Source organism: Macaca mulatta, chromosome X (assembly GCF_049350105.2).
Source record: "Macaca mulatta isolate MMU2019108-1 chromosome X, T2T-MMU8v2.0, whole genome shotgun sequence".
Lineage (NCBI taxonomy): Eukaryota > Metazoa > Chordata > Mammalia > Primates > Cercopithecidae > Macaca > Macaca mulatta.
The window spans coordinates 83762699-83775706 of NC_133426.1; the positions used below are offsets into that span (position 1 = coordinate 83762699).

Sequence of the window (13008 nt, forward strand, 5' to 3'; positions counted from 1 at the left end):
ATCAAAACGTACCAAGAAATCCCTCGCCATGAATATCAAAATGTACCCATTTCAGATGACCAATTTTCAAATTCTATTAAAATAGTGGCAATGTTACATGAAATTCTAATTATAAATCAAGGGAACATTAATATTTACTGAGTATCTACATTATGTCCAGTACTTCTCTGTCTCCATTGCTAACACCTCATTTCAGGCCTGCATTACCTCTCCCACCCGAATCATTTTAATAGCATCCTAACAAGTATCTTGATATCCATTTCTTTTCTCTGATCCATCCTCCACACTGATACATAAAATGATTTATTTCTAAAATGAAAATGTGACAGTAGTCTCTTGCTTAAAATTTTTGTTAAGTAGATACCACAACCTATAATACAATGTACAAACTAACTTCTATTATTTGATTCCCACCTACCTTTCCAGTCTTTTCTTTTATCTCTTCCCACACTCACCCTTACTTTACCACTATCTCCTTATACTCTTATTCATTTTTAACTACTTGAGGTTCTTCAAACTTATCATGCCATGTTATGCATGTTTCTTTTTTTCTATTCCCCATTTTGAAGGGCCTTTTGCTCTTCTGCCCTCTTAGCAATGCAGTTACCCAGTTCTACTTTCAACATCTGTTCAAGCATATCAATATCCATCCCCAACTTTCCAAGAAAGAAATGAATATTCCTTCCTTGGTGCCTCTACAGATTTGTTATAGGATCTGTAACTCTTACTATATTACTTGTTTAAGGTAAGCTTTTTAGACCATAGCTTCTTGGGAACAGAATCCTAGACTTATTTATCAGTGTATCCTTAGAGACCAGTACAATTGGCATATCATAGGCACCCCAAAAAGTTTTAAATCAATGAATGAATAACCAAGCTTCATTATTCAAGATAAAATTTTTCAGCTGGGCAAGGTGGCTCACACCTGCAATCCCAGCATTTTGGGAGGCCGAGGCAGGTGAATCACCTGAGGTTGGGAGTTTGAGACCAGCCTGGCCAACATGGTGAAACCCCATCTCTACTAAAAATATAAAAATTAGCTGGGTGTGGTGGCACATGTCTATAATCTCAGCTACTCAGGCTGAGGCACAAGAATCATTTCAACCCAGGAGGCGGAGGTTGCAGTGAGCCAAGATCACGCTGCTGCACTCCAGCCTGGGCAACAGAGCGAGACTTTGTCTCAAAGAAAAAAAATAATTTTCGCTGCCTATCCCTTTAAAAGCTAGTCTATTATCAGTTGAGTCCTACCATTTATTTTCATGAAATGTCTGATTGAGCCCAAAATAATCACTCCAGGCCAATTTTCTAAAAGCCCAGATTCATCATACAACAGTCCCATTCAAGAACTTATAGTAAACATTATTTTAAAGCGCAGTGCCTCCATTTGCCTTTCATGGTTTTCCTACTTATCTAACCTCCACTCTTCATCAATGCCAGGCCAATTTCATCATCCCTTAAGCCTGGTACATAAATTCTTACCTCTGCCCCTTTGCCCAAACTGTTCAATCTCTCATTCACACTTGATTCTTCCCTTTATCCAATTAAATATTAACCATCTTTTATAGGCCAACCAAGTCTGATTTTTCTCCCATCAAAATTGTATCTGAATGCTCCATCCTTCCCCTAACTATTATAAGCAAAGATACTCAGTACCAGTCATATCGGCACTTCATTCTTTCCCTTTTAAGAATGTTACTTTTTTTTCCCCAACCGGATTATCAGCTCCTTCAGGTATCTGATTGTACTCCCTTTATAGATCCCTCACAGTTTTTAGTTACTGTGATAGAAAGGCAACATGGCAAAGTGTTTTAAAAACTTTTTTTAAAAAAAGCAGGCATGTCCTCTCTTTGAATTAAATCTTATGTTGAAGTCCGATACATTAAAAAGATAAAAGAGGGGCTCTGACTGAAATGGGATGTGGGGATTAGAGTGTTGCTTGCCTGGCCCCTCTGTACTTGCTTAGCCACATGGTAGCAGTCCCTAAAGCATCTCCTGGGGTTCCCTGTAACACAGTTTGAAAACTACTGGGTTCACAATGAGATGCCATCTCACACCAGTTAGAATAACGATCATTTAAAAAGTCAGGAAACAACTGATGCTGGTGAGGATGTGGAGAAATAGGAATGGTTTTACACTGTTGGTGGGAGTGTAAATAAGTTCAACCATTGCGGAAGACAGTGTGGCGATTCCTCAAGGATCTAGAACTGGAAATATCATTTGACTCAGCAATCCCATTATAGGGAATATACCCAAAGGATTATAAATCATTCTACTATAAAGACATGCACACATATGTCTATTGCAGTACTATTTCCAATAGCAAAGACCTGGAACCAACCCAAATGCCCATCAATGACAGACTGGGTAAAGAAAATGTGGCACATACACACCAAGGAATACTATGCAGCCATAAAAATAACGAGTTCAAGTCCTTTGCAGGGACATGGATGAAGCTGGAAACCATCAACCACAGCAAACTAACACAAGAACAGAAAACCAAATACTGCATGCTCTCACTCATAAGTGGGAGTAGAACAATGAGAACACATGGACATAAGGAAGGTCACATCACACACTGGGGCCTGTCAGGGGGTGGGGGAAAGGGGAGGGAGAGCATTAGGACAAATACCTAATGCATGCAGGGCTAAAAATCTAGATGACAGGTTGATAGGTGCAGCAAACCACCATGGCACATGTATACCTATGTAAGAAACTGCATGTTCAGCACATGTATCCCAGATCTTAAAGTAAAAAAAAAAAAAAAAAAAAAAAAAAAGGACCGGGTGCAGTGGCTCACACCTGTAATCCCTGCACTTTGGGAGGCCAAGGCGGGTGGATCACGAGGTCAGGAGTTCAAGACCAGCCTGGCCAAGATGGTGAAACTCTGTCTCTACTAAAAAAACAAAAAATTTAGCCAGGCATGGTGGCAGGTGCCTGTAATTCCAGCCACTTGGAAGGCTGAGGCAGAGAATAGCTTGAACCCCGGAGGCGGAGGTTGCAGTAAGCTGAGATCACTCCACTGCACTCCAGCCTGGGCGATAGAGCGAGACTCGTCTCAAAAAAAAAAAAAAAAAGTTATAAAAGGAAATGTCCTCGACACAGTAAAGGCCATTTATGAAACCCCACAGGTCATATCACACTCCATGGGGAAAAATTAAAAGCTTTATCTCTAAGATCAGGAACAAGATAAGGATGCCCACCTCTCATCACTTCTCATTAACACAGTACTGGAAGTACTAACAAGAGCAATTAGACAAGAAAAACAAATAAAAGGCATCCAAATCAGAAATAAAGAATTAAAATCATCCTAGTTTGCAGAGGACATGATCCTATATATAGAAATCCCTAAGGACTCCACTAAAACACTATTAGAACTAATAAGTTCAGTAACATTGGAGGCTACGAAATCAACATACAAAACTCAGTTTCATTTTTTTACATGAAAATAATCAGAAAAAGAAATCAAGAAAACAATGCCATTTATAGTAGTATGAAAACAAACAAAATGCTTAGGAATAAATTTAACCAATGAAGTGAAAGATCTGTACACTGAAAACTGAAAAACACTGATGAAAGAAATTGAACACAAATAGTCTACGTTTTGTGTATTAGCAAAATTAATACTGTTAGAATGTACACACTACCCAAAGTGACATACAGATTCAACACAATCCCCATCAAAATTCCGAAGAAATTCAACTTGAAAAAAAGAAAAAGCAATCCTAAAATGTGTATGGAACCACAAAACACCCCAAATAGTGAATACAATTGTGACAAAGAAAATCAAAGGTGGAGGCATTTCCTGGTTTCAAATTATATTACAAAGCAAAGTAATTAAAACATTATGGTGGTCAGGTGCGGTGGCTCATGCCTGTAATCCCAGCACTTTGGCAGGCCAAGGCGCGTGGATTGGTTGAGGTCAGGAGTTTGAGACCAGCCTGGCCAACATGGTGAAACCCTGTCTCTACCAAAAATACAAAAATTAGCACTCCAGCCTGAGTGACATAGTAAGACTCTGTCTCAAAATAATAATAATAATAATAATAATAATAATAATAGGGGCCAGGTGCAGTGGCTCACGCCTGTAATCCCACCACTTTGGGAGGCTGAGGTGGGCCGATGACCTGAGGTCCTGAGTTTGAGACCAGCCTGGCCAACATGGCGAAACCCCATCTCTACTAAAAACACAAAAATTAGCTGGGCATGGTAGCATGTGCCTGTAATCCCAGCTACTTGGGAGGCTGAGGCAGGAGAATAGCTTGAGCCTGGGAGGCAGAGGTTGCGGTGAGCAGACTATGCCATTGCATTCCATCCTGGGCTACAGAACAAGACTGTGTCTTAATAATAATAATAATAATAATAATAATAACAAGAATAATAACATTGAATACAAATGGACTAAATTCTCCAATTGAAAAACACAGACTGGCCAAATGGATGCAAAAACAACGGCCATTGGTCAGTTGCCTACCAAGAAATACACTTCTCCTATAAAAACACACATAGACTAAAACAAAGAGATGAAAAAAAGATATATTCCATGCCAATGGAAACCGAAAAAGAGTCTATAAAAAAGTCACTATACTTAGACAAAATAGATTTCAAGATTAAAAACTGTAAGAAGAGACAAAAAAGGTCACTACATACTAATAAAGGGGTAAGTTCAGCAAGAGGATATAACTATTTTATTTATTTATTTAAAGATGGAGTCTCCCCTGTCGCCCAGGCTGCAGTGCAGTGGCGGGATCTTGGCTTACTGAAACCTCTGCCTCCCAGATTCAAGCGATTCTCCTGCCTCAGCCTCCAAAGTAGCTGCGATTATAGGGGCCCACCACCAACCCCGGTTAATTTTTGTATTTTTAGTAGAGACAGGGTTTCACCATGTTGGCCAGGCTAGTCTCAAACTTCTGACCCAAAGTGATCTGCCCACCTCAGCCTCCTGAAGTGCTGGGATTACAGGTGTGAGACACCATGCCCGGACAGGATATAATAATTTTAAATATATATGCACCCAACACTGGAGCAGCCAGATATACAAAGGAAACATTATTAGAGTGAGAGAGAGAGATAGGCCCCCAGTACAGTAATAGCTGGAGACTTCAACACCACAGTTTCAGTGTTGGACAGATAATCCAGACAGAAAATCAACAAAGAAATATCAGACTTAATCTGCACTATAGACCAAATACACAAAATAGATAATTTAAAGAATATTTCATTTAATGGCTGCATTATACATACTCTTCTCTCCAGCACATGGATCATTCTCAAGGAAACACCGTATGTTAAGCCAAAAACAGTATTTAAAATTCCAATAAACTGAAATCACATCAAGTATCTTCTCTGACCACAATGAATTAAAACTAGAAATCAGTAACAAGAGAAATTTTTGATATTCTGAACACACGAAAAGTAAACAATATACTCTTGAATAACCAGTGGGTTAGTGAAGAAATTGAAAAAGAAGTTAAAAATTTCTTGAAACAAATAATAATGGAAACACAACATACCAAAAACCTATGGGATACAGTGAAATCAGTACTCAGAGGGAAGTTCATAGCTGTAAGTACCAACATCAAAGAAAGTAGAAAAACTTTGAATAAACAACCTAACGATGCATCTTAAGGAAGTAAAAGCAAGAGAAGAAAAGTAGAAAAGATCAATGAAACAAACACTTGGTTTTTTGAAAAGATAAAGTCCACAAACCTTTAGCCAGACTTCTTAAGAAAAAAAAGAGAGAATACCCAAATAAATGAAATCAGAGATGGAAAAGGAGACATTAAAACTGATACCACAGAAATTTAAATGACCATTAGAGGCTACTATGACCAACTATATGCCAATAAATTGGAAAACCTAGAAGAAATGGACAAATTCCTAGACACATGCAATCTACTAAGATTGAACCAGGAAGAAATCCAAAACCCGAACAGACCAATAACAACTAATGAGATCAAAGTAATAATAAAAAGTCTCCAAAGCAAAGAAAACCTAGAGACCCCAATTTACCTAAATAATTTTCATTCTAGGTTCACGGGTACATGTGCGGGTAAATTTACCCCAATTTATGTGCACGTGTACCCCTGAACCTAAAATGAAAATGTAAAATAAAATAAACATATTATGGCATGTAAAGCCCCAACCCCACCCCCCAAAGAAAAATTAAAAAATGAAAAGCCAGGTACCTAATACCTTCACTGCTGAATTTTACCAAACATTCCAAGAAGTACTAATTCCAATCCTCCTCAAACTATTCTGAAAAATAGAGAAGGAATACTTCCAAATTCTTTCTGAGACCAGTATTACAACGATACTGAAACCAGACAAAGACACATCAAAAAAGGAAAACTACAGGCCAATATTCCTGATGATCATTCACACAAAAATCCTCAACAAAATACTAGCAAAACAAATTGAACAACACATTAAAAAGGTCATTCATCATGACCAAGTGGGATCTATCCTAGGGATGCAACGATGGCTCAGTTTATGGATATCAGCCGAGTGCGATGGCTCATACCAGTAGTCCCAGCACTTCGGGAGGTCGAGGTGGGAGGATCCCTTGAGCCCAGGAGTTCAAGACGAGCCTGGGCAACATAAAGAGACCTCACCTCTACAAACAAACAAACAAACCAGAAAAACACATACATACATACACACATATAAATATATACACACACACACACACACACACGGAAAATCAATGTGATACATCATATCAACAAAACGAAGGATAAAAACCATATAATCATTTCAATTCATGCTGGAAACGCATATGATAATATTCAACATCCCTTCATAATAAAAAGCCCTAAAAACTTGGGTATCAGAAGAACATACTTCAACATATTAAAACTATATACGACAGACCCACAGCTACTATCATACTGAATGGGAAAAAACTCCAAAGTCTTTGCTCTAAGATCTTGAACACAAGAAGGTTGCCCACTTTCAGTACTGTTATTTAACATCATACAGGAAGTCCTAGTAAGAGTAATCAAAGAAGACAAAGAAATAAAGCACATACAAATGGGAAAGGAAGAAGTCAAATTATCCTTGTTTGCAGATGACATGACCTTATATTTGGGGGAAAAACAACAACAACAAAAAAACTAAAGACTCCAGTGGGGAGCGGGAGGGCAGGGGAGTGGGGAGAGAAGAAAAGAGAAGAGAGAAAGAAAACTACTGGGTTCAAATTCTAGCTGTAACACTTACTGGTCATGTACCCTTGTGTAATCACAAACTCTAAGTCTCAGCTTCCTGAGATAATGTGTATGAGACAGGCCTTTATAAACCTTAAAGTTTTCCATAAATTTGAAGAATATTTAAACTTCACAAGACATAAGCTAAGCTGACTACATTATACCATCTTAACAGTTTTATCACACAATATTACTGATTGTGAAAGCATTCTGTATTTTAAAGTCCAGATTTATTTAAACTAAAATAAAGCATCCTAAATGTTATTCAATTCTGGAAATCCCAGGTCCTCGGCTTTGTTTCTTCTATTTGAAAATAACTTTCTAATCTCCATTTGGAGGACAAATATAATGATTAAGAGTAATGCTTTTGAGTTGGTCAGATATGATTTGAAGGCCAGCTTCATGATATGGTATGTAAACTCGGGTAAGTTCCCTAACATCTCTGAACCTCAATTTCCTCATCTTGAAAATGAAAACAGGACTATCTGCTTTTCAGTTGCTGCTGGATTGAGGGAGATAATCTGAACAATGTCTTGTTTTTCTTAGTATGCTCTCACAGTATACCTCTCAAAGTCAGCAAATAATAAATGTTTATAAAATTAATTGGTTTCTTGCAACCCGAAATTCACCATAAGAATAAATTCAAAGTAATTCCCCCTTTTCTAATTGGAAAATTTGTCTGCTACTTCTCATAAAAGTTGAAGTGTAAAGTATATTAGAAAATATGCTAATTAGATATATGTGGCAAAAAATATGTGTTTCAGAACATACTTTTTGTGGTGCTATATGGAGAATTGATCAAGCACCCTATCATTTATAATTTTCTAGACAAAATTCATTAAATATAATTTTATTCTCCTTGAAAAATTCTGAAATATAGCCTTAATCAGATGACTAACTTTCATATTAGTAGTAAAATTTCTTTAGTCCATGTTGGTTTGTTAAGCCAGTGATCTAAATATTTTTACCTTTGGCAGCATGGGAGTATCCCTCTTCTTCTTCTTTTCTGAATTAGGGTCATCTAATAAGTCTGGCTCAAAAGTATAAAGTTCAGTAAGCTCATTCATAGTAAAATGACGCTCCACCTGCTGCTGATCAACAACTCGAAAAGACAGTGACTGCTTAGTTACTTGCCGATCATAAATCTTATCTTCCATGGTTCCCTTTGTAAAAAGAAGGAAGAATATACAAAAAAATTAAATTTTGTAAGCATGAAACTTAATCAAGGATAAATACAGTTACTGGTTAATATGAAATGGTAAAACTTCATGGTAATATATTGCCATAAAGAAAAACTCATCAGCAATTTTGCTTAATTCATGAAAGATTTCATCTGTTTAGCATAGTTTACCATAACAAATAAAATTACATTACTGATAATTATTCTATATTATCTGACCAAAACGCATTCATGTGTTGCTTTATTTATTTCTGCACTCCGTAGAAGGAGGACAGCAGGCAGATACCAGAGTAAATAGAAATAAAGGGACAGACACAAAAAACATTTAGGTAAATATTGAAGTTAGAAGGCAAGAGAGCAGTTTGATTCCTTTTCAATGTAATATAATAAGCTATCAACAAACACCATAAACTGCCTTTATATCATCTTATTGTCTACGATTTCAAGACAGAAAACAAATATAAAACACCATATCCATTACACATAAACTACATTAATTAAATGTATACATATTATACTAAATGTATATTAAATATAAAAATTACATTATAAATGAGAATGTATAGAAGTTATAAGCAGGAAAGAAAAAATAAAAGAAAATTGAATAAATAAATAACAGGAAAGAGTTTACATAATGCTGTCAATCAACTTATATACTAAAGAAGATCAAATAAGCAAGGATCTACCAAAAAAAAAAAAAAAAAAAAAAAAACCAGTCTCTGGTTGAGAAGCCCAGATTTGGAGGCAGGTTGAGAGGGTTGCATCTGCTGTGGGTAGCATCCACTAAATCTGTTTACTCATGCAAAACAATCTCAACATGAGAAAGATGACATTACAGAAATGGATACACTACAAAACAGAAAATCAAGAAAAGCCAAAACTGACTTCTGCTGCTTTATGTACAGAAATGGTATTTCCAACTTTATTTCCCTCTCTGTAATACATATATGTTTCATACCTCTAAAATATTATCAGTTTCACATGAACTTTCAATATGAAAAAGAGAATTATAAACCTACCTGAGCTAAGAACCTATATACATAAACAGGCTTAGTTTGTCCAAAGCGATAAACTCTGAATATACTCTGGATGTCATAAGATGGATTCCAAGAAGCATCAAATATAATTACTCGATTAGCAGCTACCAGATTAATTCCTAGAGATCCTGCTTTAGTAGAAATGATAAATAATCGCCCTCTGAAAATGAAAATATAGAATGCTTCAGTAATTAGTACTTTACAAATATTTTAATTACAATATGACTTTTTGATACTTAGGCAGTTTTTTTTTTTAACTATCAAGAGTTCAGAGAATTCATTTCTTTCTTACTGAAGAAAATAAGATATTATATAAGGAGTCAGGATGATAATACATATGCCTAGGAAGAATCCTATTGTTGGAAAATAAAATAGTCTGATTTAGGAATAAAGATGAAATGAAAAATTAAATATTTACAATGTAGTCAAGGTTTTATTTACAGGTTTCTGAATAAATTTAGAGAATTTATATTTAACTTCAAAGTCTATATTGTATTGGGTACAGCTAGGGGCACTAAGTACATCAAAATGAAGGACAATGCAAAAGTAGGTGAATATGTAGGAGTGACTGAACATTTATAATACAGCATAATGAATATAAGGAGAGACGTTAGATAGATGCAAGGTACTGGGGTAGATAAAACAGGAGCAAGAAGACAGACACAGGGCTCCAGGAAGGGTGTGTCTAAAGAAAAAAAAAGAAACCGATAGATTACCTGATTTGTTGAAACACAAGCATTTATAGTTTTTTTCTCTTTTTTTTTTTTTTTTTTTTTTGAGACAGAGACTCGCTCTGTCAGCCAGGCTGGAGTGCAATGGCGCAGTCTCAACTCACTGCAACCTCCGCCTCCTAGGTTCAAGCGATTCTCCTGCCTCAGTCTCCTGAGCAGCTGGGATTACAGGCGCAACACCATGCCTGGTTAATTTTTGTATTTTCAGTAGAGATAGGGTTTCGCCATGTTGGCCAGGCTGGTCTTAAACTCCTGACCTAAGGTAATCTGCCCACCTCAGCCTCCCAAAGTGCTGGGATTACAGGTGTGTGCTACCATGCCTGGCCAAGATTTATAATATTTCTATAGTAGAATTTAGAAATGAATTGGTGATAGGTATATAGAATACTAAGCAAATGGTAAAAACAAATCACTACTTCAGCAAAATATAATAAATAAGTACACAAAAAAAGAAAAACACAGTATTCAAGTGGCTTACAAATATTTACATAGCCACAATAAAGAAGACACTGCAAATTAATTTAGGCAAATATTATGAAAAATTATACTGGGTAAACGAATGAGGAAAAGTGTGCATGTACTTGTGGTAAATTACTACCTTACACTTTAGAAAGGATGTAGGTAAGTAAGAATTACCAAGAGTTGAAGTTGGTTACCTCCAGAAAGTAGAAATCACAGGTAGAAAGAGATTTGGTCACGGGACTGGTTTTTATTTGAAGCCTTGTAAAACTATCTGTTTTTTAAAAATATGTAAATATATTACTTTGATATTAATGAAAATTTAATTTGAAAAAGATTAGATAAACACTTTTTGAAAATAAAAACAACTCTAAGGACAAAAATTCCTCAGTTCTACTCCCCAGAAACAACCTCCATTCAAATCATGATATATTTCCTATAGGTTTCTTTTTTTCTGAATATATACTTTTTAAATTTTGCAGTCAGGATAATATCTGTATATACAATATGTATTAAGAACAGTTCCCCAAATTTCTTGGTAAACATCATGCTTGGTAGCTGCATAGTATTGCATTGGATGACTGTACAATAATTTAATAATTTGCTCATTGCTGGTAACTTATAGAGTGACAAAAATCCCTGGAATATAATAAGCTCTCAATAATCAACACAAAATTTCTTTTCTTTCATGAAAGAAAATTAATTACTAAAATGCCATACTAATTACATTTATAGCATTCATTATACACTAGAATGCAAAGAAACTCTAAATTTAAATGATGGGGAAAAGTTTACAATTTAGTTTACCAATCATATTATATACTAAAGAAAAATCCTGGTATAAAATAAATAGAGATACTAAATTCATATTTTATGTCAATTTGGAACTACCACACATCTATGAATATAGACTACAGAAATTATCACAAAAGTTGACCAATTTTGAAGAAAATGTATTTATCACAGTGTTATTTTATAGCAGCATAAGGTTGAAAATTAAACAATATGTACAACATAGAGAACTAAATTACACTCTGGCTATGTTACCATTAAAAATCCAAATACTACATTATGTGGAAGAAAAGCAGAATATAGAGCCTTACTAAATACAATTGCAAATGCATTAAAAACAAAAACATATACACACAATGTTAACAGTGGTTCTCTGTGGTCAGTGGGATTATGATGACAAGTTTCATCTTTATACCTCTATAACACATATTCATTACAGAGAATAAACTGTAGCTTCTTTAATTAGAGGACACACTTGAAGGTATATGGGTAAATGCTTGTCCAAAATTATTCCAGTTATTAATATCTATCCCACATAAGCAAAAGATGGCATAGAGCTATACAAAAGAATCAAGCATATAGAATGGTATAAACTATGTAGGTTAAAAAACACACAGACATACATACACACACAACACACATGAAACCTTAAATAACTTCAATATGCAAGTCCATATTGAGATAAACTACCCAATACATTTTTTAGATATTCTTAATACTAAGTATTAGTATTAAAGTATATACTCAAAACAAACATAATTAAAATATAAAGGATTATTTGCACAGTGCTCATATAAACCATCTTATACATGTCTTTTGATAAAAGCATTTCTGTCAGGTACATATCTAAGAGTGGAATTGCTGAGTCATAGGGTATTTACATGCACTGCTAAACTGAACAAATAGTTCTGTAAAGTAGTTATTCCAATTCATATTCCCACCAGCAGTATATGAGGCTTCCAGTTGTTCAGGTCCTTGACAACTCATGGTACTGTCTTTTTGTTTTTATTATAACCTTCGAAAACAGTTTAAGGTTCACAAAAATTATACCAGTTGAGTTCCCATATATCCTTCACTCTCGGCTTCCAATGGTAACCTACAACTTATATAACAATACATTGTCAAAACCAGGAAATTGATGTTGGTATGAACTCAAGTACAGAGCTCATTTGGGTTTCATCAGTTTTTGTTTGATGTATAGTTCTACAAAATTTTATCATGCATGTAGAATCATGTAACCATTACCAAAGCAGGATACAGAACTGTTCTATTATCACAAAAAAAGAAACACCTTTCTTGTGTTATCCCTTCGTATTCATGCCCTTCCCCTAACCCTAAACCCTGTCAACTACAGATCTGTTCTTTATCATTATACTTCTGTCAAATTGCAAGGTTATATGACAAGTATGTTTAGTTTTGTTTTTTTGAACTGTCAAATTGTTTTCCAGAATGGTGGTTATCATTTTATATTCCCACTAGTAATGTAGGATAGATCTAGTTTCTCTATATCCTTACTAGCATTTAACGTTGTCACTATTTTTTATTTTAGCCATGTTGATAGGTGTGAAGTGACAACTCATGTGGTTTTAAATTACACTTTTCTTTTG

The 13008-nt window shown here is 35.3% G+C and overlaps 1 protein-coding gene across 36 annotated transcripts in view; it reads right to left on the minus strand.

Moving 5' to 3' along the window:
- ATRX (ATRX chromatin remodeler) overlaps positions 1 to 13008 on the minus strand; it is a 285229-nt gene that overhangs the window by 43514 nt on the left and 228707 nt on the right. For all 36 annotated transcript variants that reach the window (XM_077989480.1, XM_077989473.1, XM_077989477.1 and 33 more), the window contains 2 exons: positions 9402 to 9579; positions 8171 to 8365 (listed from right to left, as the gene is read on the minus strand). In XM_077989480.1, coding sequence (XP_077845606.1) covers positions 8171 to 8365; positions 9402 to 9579 — 373 coding nt within the window. The remainder of the gene's footprint in view (positions 1 to 8170; positions 8366 to 9401; positions 9580 to 13008) is intronic.